General features: G+C 45.9%; 1 protein-coding gene across 1 annotated transcript in view; it reads left to right on the top strand.

The window, feature by feature from the left end:
* The window catches only part of LOC144604682 (protein-glutamine gamma-glutamyltransferase 2-like), a 45,101-nt gene extending 20,751 nt beyond the window's left edge, over positions 1 to 24,350 (top strand). Inside the window, exons 6-13 of the mRNA XM_078419327.1 lie at positions 3,851 to 4,028; positions 4,811 to 4,946; positions 17,483 to 17,586; positions 17,952 to 18,194; positions 21,369 to 21,638; positions 22,065 to 22,225; positions 22,705 to 22,838; positions 23,188 to 24,350. Of these exons, the coding sequence (XP_078275453.1) occupies positions 3,851 to 4,028; positions 4,811 to 4,946; positions 17,483 to 17,586; positions 17,952 to 18,194; positions 21,369 to 21,638; positions 22,065 to 22,225; positions 22,705 to 22,838; positions 23,188 to 23,335 (1,374 nt within the window). The 3' untranslated portion in view covers positions 23,336 to 24,350. The remainder of the gene's footprint in view (positions 1 to 3,850; positions 4,029 to 4,810; positions 4,947 to 17,482; positions 17,587 to 17,951; positions 18,195 to 21,368; positions 21,639 to 22,064; positions 22,226 to 22,704; positions 22,839 to 23,187) is intronic.
* Positions 24,351 to 24,657: the final 307 nt, after the last annotated feature.

Here is a 24,657-nt window from a genome sequence, read left to right as displayed (position 1 = left end):
AGGTTTTAAAGCACTGCCCCCCCCCCTCATTAATTATTGATGGTCCTATAGGGGGCGCTGCGGTGCGGATTTAGTCTTCAGCGTGTGACGTCACAATGGACAAGCAGCTGCTATTGGGTGTCTGCTCTTTACAAATTTACATCTTTTTATTTTTAACCTTTTTTTTCAAGGTCTTCAGCTTGTGACGTCACAATGCTTGTGTGAGATGGTTGCAACATTGTTGCGAAAGGCAACTGATTGTTTTTTAAAGTTGTGTTTTTTATTGCAAGTCATTTAACATACACAGATCAGCATGGGGCCCCTATGCTCGTGGGCCACCGGGGCAAGTGTTTCGAAAAAAGAAAGGGGAGGTCCCCCTTCCCCCCTCAACCCCTTCCTCCACACTCCTTCCCACCTCCATCCCCACTCCCTCCCCCCCTCCTCCCCAACACCCTCCCCATCCCTCCCCACCTCCCTCACCCCTCGGGGACGGGCCCAACGGGGAAAGAGGGGTACTGGGAAAAGGGGAGGTACCCTCCCTCCCCCTTCCCCCCTCCCTCCCTCCACCTCCCCCCCTTCCCCCCTACCCCCCTTCCCCCCTCCCCTCCTCCCTTCCTCCTCCCCCTCCCTCCCAGCCTCCCGGTTACAATGGAAACCCTACGAGGACAGGCCCAACGGGGAAAGAGGGGTACTGGGAAAAGGGGAGGTCCCCCTCCCTCCCCCCTTCCCCCCTCCCTCCCCCTCCCTCCTTCCACCTCCCCCCCTTCCCCTGTCCCCCACCTTCCCTCCCACCCCTTCCCACCTCCCATCCCCCCCTCCATCCCCCTCCCCTCCTCCCTCCCTCCCCCCTCCCTCCCCGCCTCCCGGTTACAATGGAAACCCTACGAGGACGGGCCCATCGGGGAAAGAGGGGTACTGGGAAAACGGGTGATCCCCTCCCCCTTCCCCCTACCCCCTCCCTCCCCTCTCCCTCCCCCCTCCCCCCCTTCCCCCCTCCCCCCTCCCCCCTCACTCCCCCTCCCCTACCCCCTCCACACCCTCCTCCCTCCTCCCTTCCCTCCCCCCCACTCCCCTCCCGGTTACAATGGAAACCTTACGAGGACGGGCCCAACGGGGAAAGAGGGGTACTGGGAAAAGGGGAGGTCCCCCTTCCCCCCTCCCTCCCCCTTCCCCCCTCCCTCCCCCCCTACCCCTCTCCCCCCCCTTCCCCCCTCCCCTCCCCCTCCACACCTCCCTCCTCCTTCCCTCCCCCTTCCCTCCCTCCCCTCCTCCCGGTTACAATGGAAACCCTACGAGGACGGGCCCAACGGGGAAAGAGGGGTACTGGGAAAAGGGGAGGTCCCCCTTCCCCCCTCCCCTCCCCCATTCCCTCCCCCTCCCCTCCCCCTCCCCTCCTCCCTCCACACCTCCCTCCTCCCTCCCTCCCCCTTCCCTCCCTCCCCTCCTCCCGGTTACAATGGAAACCCTATGAGGACGGGCCCAACGGGGAAAGAGGGGTACTGGGAAAATGGGAGGTCCCCCTCCCTCCCCCCATACCCCCCTCCCTCCCCTCTCCCTTCCCCTTCCCCCCCTCCCTCCCCTCTCCCTTCCCCCCCTCCCCTCCCCTCCCCCCCTCCCTCCTACCCCTCTCCCTCCCCTCTCCCTCCCCCCTCCCTCCCCCCTCCCTTCCATCCCCCCCCTCCCCTCCCCCCTCCACACCTCCCTCCTCCCACCCTCCCCCTTCCCTCCCCCCCACTCCCCTCCCGGTTTCAATGGAAACCCTACGAGGACGGGCCCAACGGGCACACTCGTGCTAGTATATTACTAAAACTCTCATCTTGTATATTTGTCTGTTTGATTGTACCTGAAATACAGCCAAAACGCTACACGATAGCACAACAATTTTAGGCCTACCCTCCTCACCATTTGCCTGTGGTCTCGATTGATCAAGTTTTGTTACATTTTAAAAGCAATAAACTTAATAAACTTTAAGTGCGCTCCTCTCCCCGCTGGGAGGACCGGTACCCTCCCGGCGTGCCCTGTGCCTGACCTTCCTCCCATGGTGCAGCGCGGCGGCAGAGGGTCAAAGTAGATGGCTGCAGGCAGGGCAAACAAGCCGCAGCGCCTTGCGGCCGCTGTCCTACTACTGGCTGCCGCCGCGATGGACGCCCGGGGCCGGGGTGAGTGGCTCCCTCTCCCCTTTCCTCTCCCCCCTCGCCCGGCCCCAGCCCTGGGGGAGAATCCCTGGCTGGCAACGGGTCCACAGGTCGTCAGTTGGTGGAGGGTTGACAGGCCAGCAGGAGAGGTTTGGACAGAGGGTTGCCGGGACCGCAGGAGAAGTTTGGACCCAACAGGGGTTGCCGGGCCCACAGGAGAGGTTTGGACCCAATGAGTCCATGCCCGTCTAGTGTTAATTAAAAATGTAATAAAGATCAAACCACTTAGTTTTAATCAATGAACGATGGTGACCTCATTGGTTTAAATGAGGCTGTATTAGATACCCAGCTATGATACTAAAGCCTAAAGCCAGCTATGATACTAAAGCCTATGGTATAGTTTACTGTAAATATTTATAAATTCACATCACATTTACAAAGTACATGGCTGATAACGTGAAGAACAATGACCTAGAGGGCAACAGACAGAGAGGTGTCTGGGAGGTGTGGGGGGTTGAGGGAGGGTGTGTCTCTTTTACAATGGGCTGGAGAACATAAAGAGTCCAAAATGAGTAAAATGCGAAGAAACTGGTGAAAACACAACATCTATACTGAACTTTGCCATTGAGGAGATTCCTAGGCAGTCAGAGAAGAAGATTTAAGGATGTGTTCAAAAACTCATTGAAGAAATTCAAGTTCTCCACTGATTTCGAGGAAGGTCAATTTCAATCTTGAATTCACTCAATAACCAAACATTCATGGTATCCTGAGGAAGAGACTTCCAAAGATTTACACGGGTTTTGCTGGGCTGACTTATGATACATAACAAATTAGCACAAAGGTACAGCAAACCATTAGGAATGTGAATAGTAAATTGATTGTTATTGTAAAGCGATTAGAATGTAAATTTCAGGACACTTTGGCAAATTTGTGCAGGTCTTTAGTGAGACCACACCTCAAGAACTGTGCAATCTTGAGCATTTAGTATCTGAGTAAAGATGTATTATCTATTAAATTAATCTACCTTAGATTGATGAGATTAACCTTGTGGAGTAACATTGGCCCATAGCCATTGAATTTTGGAAGACTGAGAGATGACCCCATTGAGACATCAAGGATTCTGAGAGGGATTGGCGGTGTAGATATTGAAAGGCCAATTCCTCAGACTCAATATTCTGGAGCAATGGAGCATAGCTCAGCTGGGCAGGGGTCTCTGAGGATTGAGATGAAGAAGCATTCCTTTACTCATGGCATTGAAAATCTTTGAAGCTCTCTATGTCGGAGAATTAACGTTGAGAAAATTGAAGACTGAGATTGAGGCACTTTTGTACACTAAGGGAATCAGAGAATTGACTGAAATAGAGACTTGTGGCACTGGAACAATTATGATCATGCTGAACGGCCTAGTGCAGGTTTACAGTCTACTCCTATTTATTAAGATTTTATGGCCTTGAGTCCTTCCATATCAATTGTGATTTTCCTGGTCGATTGCAACTGGAATTATTTATCATGAAAACAGATGATGCTATCTTAAAACACACTGAGCAACTAAAGTACTCGTTGGTGGAATTCTTTTCAGAAAGGCTGATAAAGGCCAAAACAATGGGAAAATGGGAGATGCTTGCAATAGCTCAATTCATAAAATGGTTATAACTTATGCAATGGACTTTACTCATTGATCCCATTGTTGTAGTTGTCAACTTTGCAAAACTGTCAATACTATAATACCCTTACAGGTGAATTGTAATGATGACAATGGAATACTTTTTGGCAAATGGGATGATCCTTATACCGATGGAGTATATCCAGGGAAATGGAATGGAAGTGTTGCCATTCTCCGTCATTGGAACAACAATAATCATCAGCCAGTTTGCTATGGACAGTGTTGGGTGTTTGCAGCTGTGGCCTGCACAGGTACTGGACTTCAATTATTCACTAATATAAAGTATTTTCCTGAATATTTGGAGTGCATTTTCATGATATGTGAATTCCATGTAGAAAATATTTAAAATTAGATTGAAACGTTATTATTTCTATGCTTTTATATTCTATGAGAAATATATATAGTTCTCAGAAGATCCTTAACTAATTAAGTCCATTGCAGAGAGTTCAGACTGATCAACATGAAACACAGAGCTAAAACAAAATATATGCCATTTGTACAAGGATCCTTTGCCTCTCTGCAAACTCGTATAAACATTCAAGGAGCTGATGGCCTTACAATGAAAATTATTGTTCATAATTAATATACTATAGACTGGAGTCTACATCTACAACGCACATCAGAAAAAATACAGTCATTTTGGTCTAATTGAATTTTGGCAGTTTTATACTTCAGACTGGCCAACTCCTATTCTGTCACATATCGCATGCTGGTTACAGAACCTAGCTCCCTTAATTAATGCTTCCTGTCTATCAGCAAATGTTTAATTGCCAATTGCTCCAATGATCTTACGTGTCAGCACATTCCACATTCACCACAGTTTCTGTGCAGAGTTTTGCTGCATCAAATCAGCCCTGAAGTTTCTGAAGAGAGAAACATAACCCGGAATCATAAGAAAAGTTTTTGTAAGCTTTATCTCGAAATATAATTCCAAATTACTAACTAATTTGCCTCTCAGAGGATTCCTGTTCTGTAATGGTTGTAAACACTAGAAAACAGTTGGAAATACTTTACTCATATTTGCTCTTCTTAGTTTTGAGGTGTTTAGGAATTCCTACCCGTGTGGTTACAAACTTTGAGTCTGCTCATGACACCAATGGGAATTTAACAATTGATAGTGAATACGATGATGATGGGATGGATCTGGAAAGATCAGCGGATAGCATTTGGTGAGTTACAAGTGAACATAATCTTTCAATAGTATCATGCTCTTCAATGTGTATCCATTTGGAAATCGGATTTCCACTATTTCATTTATGCTGAAATATTGCATGAAGTGTTCGTGCCAAATTGTGCTCCCTTCAAAAATTGTCCAACCTCATTAGGATGATTAATAGCCCAAAAAGAATCACGAAAATGCAGTGTGTACCTTTGCCAATGTCCATTGAATTAATGGAATGTCAGTGCAGCTACCATTACTGCCCGCCAGCTGTTATGGAGGGGCATCCACTGCAAAAGATGCACCTCTCTTGGCAGCAACAGTGAACTAGGGCTGTTATGGTGGGGCAAGAGAAGCCTTAGGGGAGTGGGGGACAGAGGTCCAGCTCCAGCTCCAGTTAAATGTGGTAGGAAGGAGTCGCTGTATACTGAGGGGCAGGACACCTACCAGGACCAAAGTAAGAAGATCTGGCCAGTACGATATGTCTCCTCCAGAGGTGAATAACCCCACACAAATGCCGCATAACCAAATAACGTTAATGACCCTGCAATGCCTAGGTGATCTATACATTACCCATATTACTGCTGTTTTAAAAATGTTATTGCAACAACACCCATTGTGTGTCCACCCTTATCTAAATCATCCTCCACTTTCACTCCACCATTAACATTCTATTCCCCTGATCTCCCACACAGGTATGAACTGTACAGTTGCATGGTTGTAAAAACATCTTTCATCTCGTCAATTTGGGCTAAATCATCGAGGAACAATGCGTAGAGAGGGATCCCTCAATGCAGCACTTCATTAAATACGGGGAATTGAACCAGAGGTCCATGTTAGTTGTTACAGCTTGCTCTGACCCCTCCTTATTTTATATTATTTAAATTTGACTGATGCAACGTGTCTCCTAGCACCCACCCATTAAACGTTGATGGTACCATCAATCTGATCTTTTGCTGTAAGTCTGTGAAACTGGTTCCTTTTTAGTGAATTAATTCATTGCATTCTCAAGGGAGTTGCAATCTTGCACAAGGCCTGGTGTGGGGTCTCGCTAGTGTGGTGTTTTTTTGCAACGTAGTTGGGATGGAAGGCTGGGAACGGAGTATCTATGCATCTCTACCGTGCAAGAGCAATGGCTTTCAAACCGGGGTGTGGGGAGTCAGTCTACCCCACGACAGAAGGGGGAGAGGTTGTACAGTTTGATAGCCACAAGGAAAAAGGATCTCCAGTGGCGTTCTGTGTTGCATCTTGGTGGAATCGGTCTGTTGCTGAAAGTGCTCCTCACGTTGACCTGTGTCATGGAGGGGCGTAGGTGTATTGTCCAAGATGCTCCGCGGTTTGAGGAGCATCCTCCCCTCCAAAACCATCTCTAGTGAATCCATCTTCACCGACAGGACGGAGCCAGCCTTCCTGATGAGCTTGTTAATTCTGTAGCCGTCCACGGCCTTCGCCCTGCTGCTCCAGCACATGAAAGCGAAGAAGATGGCACTGGCCATCTTGATACATCCCTTCATGAAATCTCCCATTCATCTGCCACTGTGGTTTCTTGGACAGTGCATTCACCCACACCCAATCACCCCAGAGTGCTCATGCAACTGGTCCTGGCCACTGTCTTATGGTGGCTCATTTGCACCGAGCTTCTCGTGGATCATCAAATACATTTGCATAAAGTGAAAGGGAACAGTCTTCCAGCAGGTGGTGTAAGGGGTTTCTGCGCCGAGCTTTCGCCCGACCTAAGGTCTCCGTGCCTTGCTCTGATCCCTTGACCAGGCCGTGCACACTGGTTCCCCGTGAGTGGTTCGACCCACTCACCCCTTGCGGTTCTAGACACTGGGCTTAGATGCAGGAGCTCTTATAGTGCAGAAAAAATTCAACCAGACCAGATTTCAAAACCAGGGTTTAAATGAAAAGGCTTTTATTCAGCACTTGGGACTATTGTCCATGAATATATTTATACAGTTCTATAAGACATATCTATAATACACATACCGAATACATGAATACCTTTGATTTATTCATCACAAAACGCACAGTTCACAAGACATATACCCGAATACCCTTTTCGCTGAAAACTTAAAAACACACACAGTTCCACGAGACATATATCCGAATACCTTCTTTGCTGAATTCTTGAAACACACAGTTCCACAAAACATATACACGAATACCCTTTTACTTATGAATTCTTAAACACAGTTCTGCAAGGCACATACACGACTGTAAGATGGGGAACGTACGACGCATCGCAACCTTGACCAACACACATTTTAATACACACCCAACGTTTATTCACAACCACCCTCCCCTCTACACTAAACTATGTCCAGGATATGTAGGATTTGGAGTACATGCTCACCATGGGGCTATTACTGGGGTTACTGGCTGTTCGTTTTGCAGTATTTCTTCTCGAGTTGCGTGCCTGTTCCTCTCTCTTGCATCCGTTCTTCTTTCCGACTTTCTTCTTGACTTCAGTTGACTTCGAACCCGGTTTTCTCTGCGCTTCTTGACTGTGTCCGTCTTGCCTGCTTGCGTTCCCTGCAGGTTTTCTTCTCGAGTTGACTTAACTTTTTCACCCAAAAGTAGTGGCCAGTTATACTGTTTCTGACCCGTCCTATCTCCCGCCAGATCTTGGAATCTCTTTGTTCAAAAAGATATGTATGAGGTTTTCTTCTGATCTGCGCTTATGTTCGGGGATACCGGGGATGGCCAGACGGTGTAAATTGGGATTTCATTGTGAGGTGATGGGTGTTAACTGGTTTCCCATCACCTACCAGGTAGTTTTCTATGGGCTATTGTGCCCCCTCACTGAGATGAACTGTTTAGGTCGGCTTGGGGCATTGTGAGTATGCTGATGTCAGCGCCCCAGTGTCTGGACTCCGACCTGGTTTCGTAGGTTTCTGCATGGCCAATACCCATCCTTTGTTCTGGCCATGGCTTTGCAGAAAACCTAGAGACTGGGATGTAAGGTTTTTACCTTTTGTGGCTGGTCACGAGGTCCTGCGGCCATTTTAGGACCCACGGATTGTGACATCCTTTGTTAATCTAACCGCAGCCTTTCTCCGCTATCAGCCCCAGTCTCTTGTTTAAAATGTCCAAACTGCAGCTCTTTGGTTTGGTGTCGCTTTCCAAATGAGGGAAAACTTCTCAAATCTTACAGTCCCTCCTGTTGATTTGCATAACCCCAGCTTATCGAATCAATTAAATAATGTGGTTGAGCAATGTTTTCCCGATTCTCCATATCCAGACCCCTGAGGTTTTAACTAAACTAGTGTTTCATTGCGAACGCACAGTCCCCATCTTAGGCTGACCTTTACTGTCCGTGTCCCGGGCAAAACTATATTACAAGTATGTACATTTTCATGTCAGACACATACACCTACACCTTGTCCCAGGCCGATGCCTCCGCCATCCTCCTACTGGTGTCAGCTGTAATGTAGGACATGAAAACAATACAACAGTAAAACGATACATTTTTTTACATTCCTTCACAATCACTCTTGATACAAATTCGAATACAAAAACCTAGTTTATACAAATTTTAAAAGGGGACAATATAAAACACAGTCTACTCGGTGCGGAGGGGGGGGGGGGCACGTCCTCCTAGCAGCTTGCGGCTGGGTCCTGCTCGCCCACCCGCACGTAACGGTCTCTCCATTCCCCTTGATGTACTCGGTTATTGAGGTGCTGCCCTCTTTTACATTTTTCCCTTAGTGGTTTTTGGGCACTCACCCTCCTGTGCTACTGCCAGTGGAACTGTGGAAGGTGTCATGCGTGGTCGTGTGATGAGTTCAGTGGCGTTTACCCGGATCGGGGAAAGGGGGACCCCACAAGCCTGCGAGCTAACATCCCACCTCATCCCCTTACCGTCATCCTGCCACTGTCTCTGGAAAAATATGCTGTTGCCCGTGGGGCAACGATACCTCGAACCCCACATACACATATAAATCCCCTCATCCGGTTCCCACCATTTGTCCCAACACACACTCAACTGTTCTTTAGTCCCAGAAATAGTCCTGTGAGTGTCGTTGTTAAGTCTCTCCCACTCAACAGTGGAGTTGGCCATTGTCCTGCTCGTTTTCCTCAGCCACCACCGCCTGCTCGCGGGGACCTTCCCCGTGCATACCAGGCAGATCCTTTTGCCAACGGTGGCGCTGATCTTTTGGGCGATGATCTTGATTCTCGGGCACAATAATGAAGCGTCCCGATAAGCAAAACCTGGGGCGCTGGAATACTCTGAAGAGTTCGATCCCAGCCACCCCGGCCACCGGCCTTCATGGAAGTAAACTGCGGTCTCCTCCGCTTCTCTCCTTCCAGTCCCATCGGTCGCGATGGGAGCCGTGTCCCCGGAGCAGCCGTAGACGATGATGTCCTTGGTGCGGCCCCGATAGGTCCACCCACATCCGATCGCCGTGGCAACGATCCACCATACGAGTGCCTCCTTCCACTCCAGAAAACAGATAAAGAAGAATGGTATAGCCAGCCTCTTGGGGAGCGCTTGGCTTTGTTAACGCCTCTGCGGGCGGGTCTCTTGACCCCCAGCCTGCACCCCACACCCACACATCCTGGACGCATCAACTTTATTTAAACGCTAACTATCCCCACAAAACTTATCTTAAATAGCTTATCCTTATCAAAAATAGCTTATCCTTATCTAAAATACCTATCCTTATCTATATTACCTAAAATATCTTAAATAGCTTATCCTTATCTAAAATAGCTTATCCTTATCTAAAATACCTATCCTTATTTATATTATCTAAAATATAATAGAGTGCCGCCTTCCCCGGGCGGCTCAGCTAATCCCTGTCAGGGCTGCAGCGGTTCGTCTCCTGCGGCTGCACCACGCTGTCTCCCACCTTTGATCCTCCGCAGCCTGTCGCTGCCTGGCGGGGGCTAGGTCCCCTCCGGGACGTAAGCTCCCTCCTTCCTACTTGGCTCCCGTACCTCGGGGCGTGATTGACCTCTGGCCAAAACTTCCTAAGTTGGGGTTTCCTGCTGGACCTACGGAGGATCACCTTAGGCACTGCCCCCTGGACAGCCTGGCTGAGGACCGGTTCCTGCCGTGCCGCAGCTCGGGTATCCCCCTGCAGCTGCCGACCCTGACCCCGCCTCATCCAGCTCTGCCCCCTTGGTGCTGGGTATACCCGCGGCATCCGGCCTCACTCTACCTGTATCTACAGGTGGTGAGCCTTCGCTCGCTACCCCCGCCTTCCTGGTGCTTGAGTCGGGGACGTTACTGTCGTCCCCCTCCGACTCCTCTTCCTCCGTAATGGGATCCAGCCCCTGGTCGAGCTGATCAGGCTCTTCCTCACCTGAATCCCACCCAAAGCGGGAGACCCTCCATTCCTGGAGAATGTCCTCCCCCCTCACGCAGGCAACCTTGCCTGTCTGCGTGACCTGCCTCATCATTGGCTGTGAACGCGCGCCAGCCTGTTCCTTCCCTGTGAACCCCGCCAGTGCGAAAGGGACCCCCGTGGACAGGGGAGAGTCAAAGGGTTCCTCTGTGTGGACCACGGTGCATGAAGCCCCCGTGTCCAACAGATAACTGCCCCTTTGCCTCTCCACTACCATCTCCACAAGCGGTCTCTTCCACGCATCATAGCGGAGAGGACACAGATAGGCAGGCTGCGTGGGCTGATGTCATTGGGGACTGTCCAGTGCCCCCCTCGCACCCGGGGAGCCGGTAGCGACTGCCACCTTCCCCTGGGCGGCCATGAGGGACTGCATCACCTCGATCATCGTTTCGATGATCTCGGGCTTAACTGGGACCTCGGTGCGCTGGGTGGTGCCAACCCTATCTTCCTTGGTGTGGGCCCTGCAATCCTTCTGCCAGTGCCCCACCTTACCGCACCTGAAACACTTTGACTGTGCGGTAGGGTTACCCTCCTGTCGCCACTCCTTTTGGGCCAGTGCAGTAGCCTCCGCTACGTACACCTTCCCTTTTTCGAGTCGGGTAGACGTACTCCGGGTGTTTCTATACCCTACCGTGAGATGGTCCAAAACCGCCTCCTCCGTGCTATTTGTGGGATCAAACCAGGCTTTCGCCTGTTCCCTGACGGCTGCCAGGCTGTTTGACACCAAGCAACGGAGCCACTGGGCTCTCCCATTCCAGGTCATCCTGCGCGGGGACGTGCGGGCAACTTCTCTGATATACTGTCCACAGTCGTGCCGCAAAAACCTTTGGGGGTTCTCCCTCCATCTGGAGGGTCTTCCCTAATCGGGCAAATGGACCCTCATCGCCTACCCCCAAGACTTCCAGGACCTCGTCCCGCAGGAGATCGTAGGTCCTGGTCCCTCTTTTACTCTCGTCTGAGAGGCATTGGAGGATCGAGCTGTCCAGGGAGAACAGCAACATTTTTGCCCGTTCTCCCTCGTCGCAACCGTTGATTGCGGCGGTTTGCTCGATCTCCCTAAAATGCAGCGAAGGGTCTCCTGATTCGGACAATTTAATTACATGTCCGATCATAGCTCTTAACTGCTGGGAGCTGTGGGGCACCACGATCTCGCTCTGAATGGGTCCGGCGTCCCCATTCAGTGCGGTGGGTCCCCGTCTGGTTTCCAGGACCGGGCACATGGGTGCCGGTGCCGAGTATTCTACCGGGAGCTCCTCTCTCTCTCTTTCCCCTACACTACCCCTTTTCCAGGATGCCTCGTAGCTAGGGGAATTGTGGAGTCTGGGGGCTGAAGCCACCATGGTCATTCTAGGGATCGGAACCGGGACCTTCGCACCCGCTAGTGACTGGCCCGCGGGGGGGTTCATCAAACAGACCAGCCCGCTTGCTTTATTTAAAGCACCCCGCAGACCCTCTATCTCCTGCAGGCAGGCCCCGTGGTCGGCCCCTTCCGACCTGTCCTCCAAAACCATTTTATAGGCTGCCCTAACCCCCATGAGGTTCTCTTCCTGGGTCTCCAGCTGGTGGCTCAGGGAAGCGCACTGCTCCCTGAGCTTGCCCTTACTGCGCATAGCCTCAGTGATCTGACACTCCATCAGCTCTACCCTGGCTTCGTGGCGGTTGGTCACGACCCGGCGCTCCTTGTTTAAAGAGTCCAGAGCCTCAATCAACTGGTTCCCACCCGCAGCCTTCTCCTCTACCTCCTCCTGAAGGTCCCTGATCTGGGCTGCCTGTGCCACAACCACACGGTCCAAAAGCTGGACCTGCTTTTTATAGCAGGTCAGCCAGACCGCCTTCTCTACAGATTTCTTATGGGCTGTACTGGCCGTCCACCGGATTGCTGCATCCAGTGGGCGCTTGTCATCTAGTAATGCACACATCCATTGTTTGGTGATATTCACCTTACTAAACACATAGTCCGCAATGCGCTCGTCCATTATGTCCCTAGTTTTCAAATCTTTTTCTGGTACACTATCATCCTGCTGCCAGTGTCCCTTCGTGGTCGCCATTATCTGTAAGGGGTTTCTGCGCCGAGCTTTCGCCCGACCTAAGGTCCCCGTGCCTTGCTCTGATCCCTTGACCAGGCCGTGCACACTGGTTCCCCGTGAGTGGTTCGACCCACTCACCCCTTACGGTTCTAGACACTGGGCTTAGATGCAGGAGCTCTTATAGTGCAGAAATAATTCAACCAGACCAGATTTCAAAACCAGGGTTTAAATGAAAAGGTTTTTATTCAGCACTTGGGACTATTGTCCATGAATATATTTATACAGTTCTATAAGACATATCTATAATACACATACCGAATACATGAATACCTTTGATTTATTCATCACAAAACGCACAGTTCACAAGACATATACCCGATTACCCTTTTCGCTGAAAACTTAAAAACACACACAGTTCCACGAGACATATATCCGAATACCTTCTTTGCTGAATTCTTGAAACACACAGTTCCACAAAACATATACACGAATACCCTTTTACTTATGAATTCTTAAACACAGTTCTGCAAGGCACATACACGACTGTCAGATGGGGAACGTACGACGCATCGCAACCTTGACCAACACACATTTTAATACACACCCAACGTTTATTCACAACCACCCTCCCCTCTACACTAAACTATGTCCAGGATATGTAGGATTTGGAGTACATGCTCACCATGGGGCTATTACTGGGGTTACTGGCTGTTCGTTTTGCAGTATTTCTTCTCGAGTTGCGTGCCTGTTCCTCTCTCTTGCATCCGTTCTTCTTTCCGACTTTCTTCTTGATTTCAGTTGACTTCGAACCCGGTTTTCTCTGCGCTTCTTGACTGTGTCCGTCTTGCCTGCTTGCTTTCCCTGCAGGTTTTCTTCTCGAGTTGACTTAACTTTTTCACCCAAAAGTAGTGGCCAGTTATACTGTTTCTGACCCGTCCTATCTCCCGCCAGATCTTGGAATCTCTTTGTTCAAAAAGATATGTATGAGGTTTTCTTCTGATCTGCGCTTATGTTCGGGGATACCGGGGATGGCCAGACGGTGTAAATTGGGATTTCATTGTGAGGTGATGGGTGTTAACTGGTTTCCCATCACCTACCAGGTAGTTTTCTATGGGCTATTGTGCCCCCTCACTGAGATGAACTGTTTAGGTCGGCTTGGGGCATTGTGAGTATGCTGATGTCAGCGCCCCAGTGTCTGGACTCCGACCTGGTTTCGTAGGTTTCTGCATGGCCAATACCCATCCTTTGTTCTGGCCATGGCTTTGCAGAAAACCTAGAGACTGGGATGTAAGGTTTTTACCTTTTGTGGCTGGTCACGAGGTCCTGCGGCCATTTTAGGACCCACGGATTGTGACATCCTTTGTTAATCTGACCGCAGCCTTTCTCCGCTATCAGCCCCAGTCTCTTGTTTAAAATGTCCAAACTGCAGCTCTTTGGTTTGGTGTCGCTTTCCAAATGAGGGAAAACTTCTCAAATCTTACAGTGGAGTGCGGCAATGTAAGGAACATCATGACGTAGATCTAGTGCATTGAAACCCACATGGTTCTCTAACAGGAAAGATACCAGCGTATGTAATTTTACAGACAAATGTAATTTTTTCTCCATTTATATATTGCTTGATTTTACTTCATATTAAATATCAGGAATCTGGCAAAGTTCAAATATTTTCTCATCTTTGGCACAAAACATCAGTGTCCAAAGATAAGTTGCAAGAGTATAGCACTTGTTGCTCTTTTTGCTAACACCATGATGCCTCACCTTGTAAATGTTTTCATGTCATTTATTTCAAGTCATATATCAAACAAAGCCAGGGTTACCAATAGATGGCGTTTAACGCTATTCCAATAAAAGTTATTGCCTCACTGCTGTGAACTATGGAAATAATTTGACCAATGTCATAACTTCCATTTTATTCCAACAACAACTGTATATGGCCTCTAGTTCAAAAAAATGAGTCCTGTCTTATGATTTTTCCATGCGTGATCTACTTGTGTTCTTAACTAGTAATCTCCTACAACAGTTGGGAAAATGTGGCAATTTGGATGGAGAAAAACAATGTTTTATTTATATTACCCATTCTCTCGGATCCTTACCCCCACCCGGCCACCAATATTTATGAGATTGAAAGAGATGCCGCCAAATGCAAGAACATTCACCCTTTCTCCTTGCCTCTAATTTCACAAACCAACTAAACCTTTCCAGATGGGGTAAAGTTGTCATGGTTCATACTCAAAGTATTTTAAACTATTTTTTTAAAACCTAGTACTCTTCCATTTTACGAGAAACATTTTGCACTCACGCTATTCTTTTTAAGTTCTTATATTGCTTAACCTAGCACATATCAAAGAGACCTGGCCTGTTCACAAAAATTGAACCCATGGTAATTAATAGATGAAAGCCTTTCTGAAGTGTATCATCTTGCCCATTTTTCTGTTATCGAGCCCTTAAAATGGTCATCTGATTTCTTCTTAGTCAATAAAAGTAAGGTCTCTGTTTTGTTCAATGTTCAGCTTTTATTTTCCCAGGCTGGCAAAATATGTTTCACAAAAACACCTCAAAACGAGTTTCCCATAAACAGCTACCCTGGCGGGATCAGTAAATGACTAAACAAGTTCAGACTTAGCAAAGGCAGGTCCATAATCACCTCTTTGTATTTCTGTAGTTGGCAGTTGAATTAAATTGCCAAAATCCAATGGGCATGTTTAAACAAACATTTTATTGAGTGCTTGAGTAATCCACCTGCTTCATAAATTCAATCAATTATGTCTTGACTGTGAATAATTCCTCCTTCATTCCATCTAAGTTACAACTCATCTTAAATGCAAATTTTAAAGCTATGTTGGTTCCTTGAAGTATCTTGGGATTTAAGGACAAGAGACTGCTCCACTGGAATCTTGAGCAAAAATACAAACTGCTCGAGAAACTCAGCAAGCCAGGCAGCATCTGTGGAGAAAATTGAGTAGAGGATGTTTCCAGTTGGTTCCCTTCTTCAGGCTGATGGAGAGTGCCTGATATGAAACTTGTCTGTCCATTTCTCTCCATAGATGCTGCCTGACCCACTTAGTTCCTCCAGCAGTTCATGTTTTACAGGGATATGAGACATAGTCAATTTTATGAGACATGTTCTAAAAAGACAGCTGCCTGACCCCTTGAATGTTTTATGGAGACTCAAGGAACTGTAGGTGCTGGAATATTGCTTAGGACTGAAAGAGCTGGTCAGAAAGACAGAAAGAGTAAGTCAATAGGTCAGGGCAGCATTGCTGGAGGACATCTCTGGCAGTCTGAAGAAGGGTCCCAACCTGAAATGTCACCTATCCATGTCCTCCAGAGATGATGCCTGACCTGTTAACTTACTCCAGCACAACGCTCTATGCTTTAATGTGTGTTGACTATGAAATAAATTATTACTTCTGTAGTTTTGGTTCGGAGATCAGTCAGAAGTGATTATTCAGATTGGAAACCGCAATACTACATTGATCAGTTAATTGTTTGGACCCTGGTGCTTTAGTTACTTAGATTTTTTAGTTTTTCCACTTTGTGCACTTTGAAATGGACAATTGGTCCTATGATTTAAAATGAACCTCGTGTAAAGTCCATTCATGGATTTCTCATTACTGAATGTATGTAGATTTAAAATGTTAGACCGTCAATGCTTTTCCCTACCCATTGCATAGCAATGCATTCCAAACATTAATGGTCATCAATGTCGAGCAGTTGAAAGTGTTCATGCTTTTGACCAAGGAGATTGCACAGGTAGTGCAGGTATTCACAGACCCAACAACTCAGGTTCAACTCTGAATTCTGGTGTAGTCTGTGTAGAGTCTGCATGTGTTCCCAGTGATCACTTGGGCTTCTCCCAGGTTCTCTGGATTCATCCCATATCCCAAAGGTCACAAGATGAATTGGCTACTATAAATTACCCCTGGTGTTACTGGATGGTATGAGAGTCCTGGGGATAAGGGTTTCATGGGCAGGTGTGAGAGAATGGGTCACTGAGATTCAAATGGGAGATTTGAATTATGTGATGGCTCTGAAAGATGCCAAAGTTTGTAATTGCTATGCAATGTTCAGTTCAGTTCAGTTTAGTTCATTATCATGTGTACCGGGGTACAGTGAAAAGCTTTTGTTGCGTGCTAACCAGTCATCATGTTATCATGAAATACATGAAGATTGTGAAATATTTGAGAATGTGACCCCATTGAATGCCACATATCTCTATGATAACAGATCTCGAAAATGTGAGCCTACGAGTGAGATAGTTTTCAGATAGGGTGCAGTAGGTTGTGGTGTCTATGATTCGGTAGGAATAAGCTAGCCATGAAATTACTGTGTCCTGCCCTGTTATGAATAGCTGGCTAAGCCTATCCTGTAGCCCCTGGTAATGTGTAGGAATGAACTGCAGATGCTGGTTTAAACCGAAGATAGACACAAAATGCTGAAGTAACTCAGCGGGACAGGCAACATCTCTGGATAGAAGGAATGGGTGACATTTTGGTTCGAGATCCTTCTTCAGAATGGAAGAAACATGAATCTGTCCCTAGCAATGCATTGCTTTGCTTAGGATATTACCTCTTTGGTATCTATGGAATGAATAGCTCAGGAGTAAGTGCTGAGAAAACATTCGCTGTCAATTGCAACACACTCTGTGGTCTTTGGGAGGTTCAATCAGTTCTGAGGCTGCTGCATTGGATTATCCAATATTAGTAGGAAAAGCAAGAATGCATGCAATGTGCTCCTGATTCTAATGAGACTGGTCATCAATGGTCACAGTGTAGAACCTTGAACTGACATGTTGGACATAATGTTATATGCCAGAGTTAAAGATCCTTTGCTCTCTTGACACTTGGATTTTGACCCTCCCAATACTTGAAAAGGTTCAGAGATGTTGATATGTACCATGACCTGAAATATTCCATCTAGTTTTTAATTGCCATACTGCAGGGAAATAGGCCTTTCAGCCCAACTTGTCTATGCTGACTGAGGTACCTATTGGAGCTAGACCCATTTGCAGGTTCATAAGTTTCACGTTGTAAATATAAGTCAAACGTTGATTAGCCCACATTCTATTTAGTTCCTCAGTATAATTTGAAATTTGAATTTCTTAATGGGATTCTAATTCTTTGAGAATCAGCTTACTCTGGATATGTCTACTCCTACACTTTCAGGAATTTCCATGTCTGGATAGAATCTTGGATGGCTCGATATGATTTGAGACCAGGCAATGATGGCTGGCAGGTACTCGATCCAACACCGCAAGAGAAAAGTGAAGGCAAGCAAACAATTGATAATAAGGTCTACTTTGTACATTTAATATTTGAAAACAAGTGTAGGTTGTGAGGCAGTATGTGAGAATTGAATAAATGGAGGTCATATTTTGAATGAGTGGGAAATATCTGAGTGTCATTTGAATTTCTGACTCCTAATAGATACATTTCCATGCAGAAGTATGTAATTATTAACTTATATCCAAATCTTTTAATTTTGTTATTGCCCTGAATAAGAAAGTCATAGAAAAATATCCAAAGAGATATGATTGAAATAAAATATCATCACAATTGCTGAACAGTAAACATGCTGTTAGGTTCAGATCACATTTAGATTCCTTTCGAGAGACATTGTTATTTCTTTTGGTAGGTGTGTACTGCTGTGGCCCAGCATCAGTCAAAGCGATCAAGGAGGGAGACACCGACATGCCCTATGACGTTCCCTTCATATTTGCTGAAGTGAATGCAGATTGTGTGACTTGGATCTGCTCCGAAAAGGGGAAAAGGATAAAAGTTGACTCTGACACCAAACACGTTGGTCAAAAGATCAGCACCAAGTGTGTTGGCAGTGATGAGCGTGAAGATATCACAGACAATTATAAGCATCCAGAAGGTAACAGAAAGTAAATTTATTTACATTGATTATCATTGACAATTGCACTTCGATAAATGGTAATACCCTCTGGCGGCACAGTAGCACAGCAGTAGAGCTGCTGACTTACAGCACCAGGGACCCGGGTTCGATCCTGACTACGGGTGCTGTTTGCACGGAGATTGTACAGGACGTACAATCCCCATGACCTGCGGGGGTTTTCTCCAGGAGCTCCAGTTTCCTCCCAAACTCCAAAGACGTGCAGGTTTGTAGGTTAATTGGCTTGGTAAAATTGTCAATTGTACCTAGTGTGTATAGGATAGTGTTAGTGTGCGGAGATCGCTGGTTGTTGCGGACCTGGTGGGCCAAAGGGCCTGTTTCTGCGCTGTATCTCTAATCTAAACTAAACTGACAAATTCTGCCATTTCTCTGCCCACCGAGGCTCTAATACGGTGCTGGTCAGGCAGCATTTGGAGTACTGTGAGCAAATTTGGACCCCAAATCTGAGGAAGGAAGTGCTGGCTCTGGAGAGGGTTCAGAGGAGGTTTGCAAGAATTATTCCAGGAATGAGTGGGTTAGTATATGATGGGCTTTTGACAGCACTGGGCCTCTACTCGCTGATTTAGAAGGTTGAGGGGGAACCTCGTTAAAACTTACAGCATAATGAAAGGCATAGATAGAGTGGATGTGGAAAGGATGTTTCCACTGGTGGGAGAGTCTAGGACCAAAGGTCATAGCCTCAGAATCAAAGGGCGCTCTTTTGGAAAAGAGGTGAAGGGGAACTTCTTTAGTCAGTGGGTAGTTAATCTGTGGAACTCAATGCCACAGAGGGCTGCGGAGGCCAAGTCAGTAGATATTTTTAAGGCAGAGATTGACAAATTCTTGATTAGAATGGGTGTCAAGGGTTATGGGGAGAAGGCAGGAAAATGGGATGAGGAGGCAGAGATCAGCTGTGATTGAATGGTGGAGTAGACTTGATGGGCCGAATGGCCTAGTTCTACCCCTATAACTTGTGAACTTGTAATCCTGTGGAATATTTTACATTTGTTAGATAACCCATATCTGGCGATCAGATTTAACTGTGTTGATAAGATTCTGATTATGATGTAATTAATATTATGCTCTAGCAGATGTTTGTCTCTCTGCAAAATTCTCTGAATTAATTGCAAGGGCAAGTAGATCAACTTGCTACTGTGTGCTCCCCCAGGCCAACGTCGCCGGTTCTCAAGCTAAGTTACACTCTATCAACAGTGTTGGGCAGGCCATATCACTTGGATGCCCAAGGGTAGTGAATCTGTACAATTCTTTGCCACAGAAGGCTGTGGAGGACAAGTCAGTGGATATTCTTAATTAGTACAGGTGTCAGAGGTAATGAGGAGAAGGCTGGAGAATGGGGTTAGGAGGGAGAGAAAGATCAGCCATTATTGAATGGTGGAGTAGACTTGATGGGCTGAATGGCCTAATTCTGCTCCTATCACATGATTATATGATCATAACACACTATTCCTCCACCAAAGGATGACATAACTTAGTGGGCAGAAGGAAAGATTCCAAGATATGGTGAAAGCCTCCTTGAAGAAATGCAACATTGCCACTAACTTTGAGGGCATCTGGCCCATATCCGCTTAAGGTGAAGAAGGACATTTTGGGGATGCTATTGAGAATTAAGAAGCATTACATAAACTGTGATAGGAACAAATCACCTCAGAACAAACCATTATCCACCCTGTCGGTGTCCACCTGTTCTCACATTGGCCTCATTAGCCACCTCTGATTCTACAAAATCAGAGTAGATGTAAGTAACGTCAATCCTAAGAGGCTGCCTAAGAGGAGGAGAAAGAGGTGCTCCCACAATGCTCTTAGGTAGTGGTTCAGGATTTGGATTCCGTGATGGTAAAGGACTGCCGGTGTAATTCTAAGGTAGCATGGTATGGTAGTTGGAGAGGAAACTGAAGCTATTAATGTTCCCTTGCATCCGCTGCCCTTGTTTATCTTGCTGGGAGGAGTTGTGGGTTTGGGAGGTACTGTTGGCTATACGCATCTCAGTTGGCAAGAAACTGCAGTGCTTGTGGTAGATTGTAAACAATGCCGGCACTGTGCTCCAGTGTTGAGGTGAGAATGAATGTTAGGATGGTGCATGGGATTCTAACAAATGTGCTGCTTTGTCTCAGATGATATGCAGAAACAAAGACCTGCAGATGCAGGTTTATATGCTCAAAGTGCTGGAGTAACTCAACGGGTCAGGGTGACGTTTCAGGTCGGGACCTTTCTTCAGACTAAAAGTAGGGGATGGGTGGTGGGAAGGGGGGGGGGGGGGGAGGAGGTGAAGACCTGGTCTTTTCTCACCTCCACTCTTCACCTCCCCCCCCCCCCCCCCCCGCCCCTCACCTTCCCCCCTCACTCTCTAATTTGAAGAAGGGTCCTGACTCAAAACATCACCCATCCTTTTTCTCCAGAGATGGCCTGCCTGACCCACTGAGTACTCCAGCACTTTGTGTCAGGTAATATATGGCAAGGTTTGCTTGATTGTCAACCTGCAGTTTCTACTGTTGTATCTGATCCCTTGTGGTACTTTTGTAGGAAAATAACTGCAGATGCTGATACAAATCGAAGGTATCACAAAATGTTCGAGTAACTCAGCAGGTCAGGCACCATCTAGGAGAGAGGGAATGGGTGACGTTTCGGGTCGAGACCCTTCTTCAGACTGATGTCAGGGGGGGCGGGACAAAGAAAGGATATAGGTGGAGACAGGAAGACAGTGGGAGAACTGGGAAGGGGGAGGGGAAAAGAGGGACAGAGGAACTATCTAAAGTTGGAGAAGTCAATGTTCATACTGCTGGGCTGCAAGCTGCCCAAGCGAAATATGAGGTGGTGTTCCTCCAATTTCCGGTGGGCTTCACTATGGCACTGGAGGAGGCCCATGACAGAAAGGTCAGACTGCGAGTGGGAGGGGGAGTTGAAGTGCTCAGCCACCGGGAGATCAGGTTGGTTAAGGCGGACTGAGCGAACGTGTTGAGCGAAACAATCGCCGAGCCTGCGTTTGGTCTCGCCGATGTAGAGAAGTTATTTTGTGATTTTGTGATACCTTGTGGTACTTTTGATCACTTATTATTCGTGAGTGTTGATAACTCACGTTCTACGCCATCGAATAGAATTTGTCTATATCATACTAACACCTACACATTTGTTTTTAAGGCTCTTTTATGGAAAGAAATACCTTTAAAATGGCTACCAAAAGAAGGGTCCCTCAGAAGCCAAAGAAACAACTTGACGTGTATTTGAAGGCAGACGGTCCAAATTACAATGGGGCCAATGTTAAAGTGTCTGCTATCATTTCCAACAAGAATTCAATGGCAAAAGATTGTACACTGAAATTTAGTGCAATGAAAAAGAAATACAATAGCCGCTCCAAAAGGAAATGTATAAAGAAGTATCAGGAAGAGATCACTGTCCATCCTGGTGAAGGTAAGAATGCATTTACCATGTATTGACTTTACACCTGAAAAATTTCTTGTCAGTATATGTAAGAAGAAACTACAGATGCTGGTTTAACAATAGGTCTGCTTGTGTTGCTTGGCATACCAAGTGGTATAAATGAGCAAGCTGCTGAAATAAATATGTACACTAATTATGGGCGGAACTTTGCTCGTTATATCATTATAACTTGTTAATCAATATGATGGACAATGTGAGTATGATAATATATTCAGTCTTTTCATTGTTTCAATGATTCATATTCCAACAAACACATTGGAACAAGCTTCTATAAATTAAATAGAATTTGTTCATTGAAAACATCCATGAATCATTTGCTTCTTCTAGGAATAAGTGACATGGTTAAACTTAAGAACAGATTTTTTATTACGTTTAATATGTGCTTTGATATTCCAGATACAACAGTGGAACTGGAACTAACCTATGCAGAGTATGGGGAGTCTCTTGACAAGTATAACCTGATCAGGCTGACTGCTCTTACAATTGATAGAAAGACAAAAGAAAGTGCATTCACCCTAAAGGATATCTCCTTGATCAATCCTAATATAAAAATCCAGGTATTGACAGGAAAGTTTTAGTATAACAACTGTTTGTACTGACATTAAGTTTTTCCCCACATTAAATTTTTCTCCTTTCCTTTTAAGTCTACATTCAATAATTAGAACAAAAATGGATAAGTCTGTTTCATCTTGGTGTGGATGAATATTATCTTATTGATGGAAATGCAATTTTGCAACCTGATCAAAAATGCAATTGTGGCCTAGAATTGCCAACATTGTATTTTAACAATAAGAAAGAGGTGTGAGCTTGCAGCTTGTGGACAATGCTTGGTGTGGTTGGGGCCACAACAGGGCTCAATGGGCTAAAATATCTCCTGTAAATGTGGGTATTGATATAAAATTAATTCATTGTGTGATAGTTATTTGATTTCTTCCCATTTCCACGCACATGCTCATGAGCAGTTCTGAGTGGAGGAATTTGGAGTATAAATGACCTGACATTGTGCATATTCTTAAGAAATTACTTGTTTCTGCAGGTATTGGGGACAGCTGTCGTGTCCCAGAAGCTGACTGTCGAAATCAGTTTTGAGAACCTTCTACCTGTGGTACTGAACAATTCTGTCTTCACACTTGAGGGAGCAGGTCTGATCAAGGGTCAGATGGAAATCGGGTAAGCAAGAATATTGAAAATGAACAGCACAGGTTTAACAAATAAATGTGCCTATCGTGCTCAATATCTACACAATAAGTTGATTATAAGAACATCATAAACATTAAACAAATTGGGATCAAAACACCATTTTATATTTTTCAGCGTGGAAATTTATAGTTCCTGTAACTAGATTATATAATTAAGAAGATAGATGATATAATTAAGGATAAGCAAACTAATGTAAATAATTCAGTGCAGCTGGTAATTAGACTGGGAGGAAGATTTCAGGGATGATTCACTGGAAAAGAAAAATGTGTATACAAATTAAATTATAATTCCTATTTTTCCTCATTTTCCCTCTTTTCAGGCTTGGGAAGTTAAATCCTGGAGAAGTGATTGCAAAGGAGATCTCTTTTACTCCCAGCAAAAGGGGACTGAAGAAATTAACTGTTGATTTTGACTGTGATAAACTGAAGGATGTGAAAGGATACATAAATATTGATGTTCAAGAATGAGTAATATGATCCAAATTTCCTGCTTCACTTATTGCATGTATTATGACTTTGGTGAGGCATACTTTTAGAATGTTAGATATTCATAGTTGTTTTTTTAATATAGAAATTCAAGTCATATCGCTTTCAGCTGGCACATTTGAGTTTTCTATTCATTGCAAGTAAATTCTCAACTTCATTATTTGTGTGGGTTGTATTGTAGATTAGACTGTATGCAGACACACCTGCACAATAAATCATTGCTTCTAGATTGTATTTCGTATTGTGTTTACTCTGGTAATGATGAGATAATTACCATTGTGATATAAAGAGGCACAAAACATCTGCTGGAAACTGTTCAACAAAGTAAAATATTGCGCCTTTAAAATTTGAAAGCGCCTACATTTAAAATTCAGTTCCCTTTTAGATTTAGAGATACAGCGCGGAAACAGGCCCTTCGGCCCACCGATTCCGCGCGGCCCAGCGATCTCCGCACATTAACACTAGCCTACACACACTAGGGACAATTTTTACATTTACCCAGTCAATTAACCTACATAACTACGTCTTTGGAGTGTGGGAGGAAACCGAAGATCTCGGATAAAACCCATGCAGGTCACGGGGAGAACGTACAAACTCCGTACAGACAGCACCCATAGTCAGGATCGAACCTGAGTCTCCGGCGCTGCATTCGCTGTAAGGCAGCAACTCTACCGCTGCGCCACCGTGCCGATTTATTTGGCAATGAAGAGTGGAACTAATTGCTCTCGATCCATTTAGATGTAACCTGTTTGTGGGTCAGTTACCACCAGTTGTTTGCACATTGATACCCAGTTACCGAAACAGACACGTGTTCATGGTGACCTTAGGACTTAAGTGTTGACTTCTGTGCTTCTGTGTTGACTAAGATGCTTTTGAAATGAGGGTGGGTGCATTGATGACTATTAGGAGTCTTTGCTGAATATTTTCTGATTTTTGCTAACAAACAGCTATGTGGGAAATGAAAGTAAATGCAATGTTAGCTGCTGGGTTAACTGGTATGTCCTGTGCAGATTTTGCAAATAAATCATTTTACAGAAGTTGTGGTGAGCACATTTTTTTGGTTGCTTAGTAACTCGGTCATCTTTTAATTTGGAAATTCCAATATGCCAATCTGGAATTTCACAATATGTCTTACATTTCTCAAACATTGCCTCCTCCTTTATTGATATTAACCGTGGACATGCAGGGCAACTGCGCAACACACAAAGAAGGGTCTCAACCCAAAACGTCACCCATTCCTTCTCTCCCGAGATGCTGCCTGACCCGCTGAGTTACTCCAGCATTTTGTGTCCACCTTCGATTTT

This window comes from Rhinoraja longicauda, chromosome 22 (genome assembly GCF_053455715.1).
Source record: "Rhinoraja longicauda isolate Sanriku21f chromosome 22, sRhiLon1.1, whole genome shotgun sequence".
NCBI classification, from domain to species: Eukaryota; Metazoa; Chordata; class Chondrichthyes; order Rajiformes; family Arhynchobatidae; genus Rhinoraja; species Rhinoraja longicauda.
This window is presented reverse-complemented; position numbering and strand designations above follow the sequence as displayed.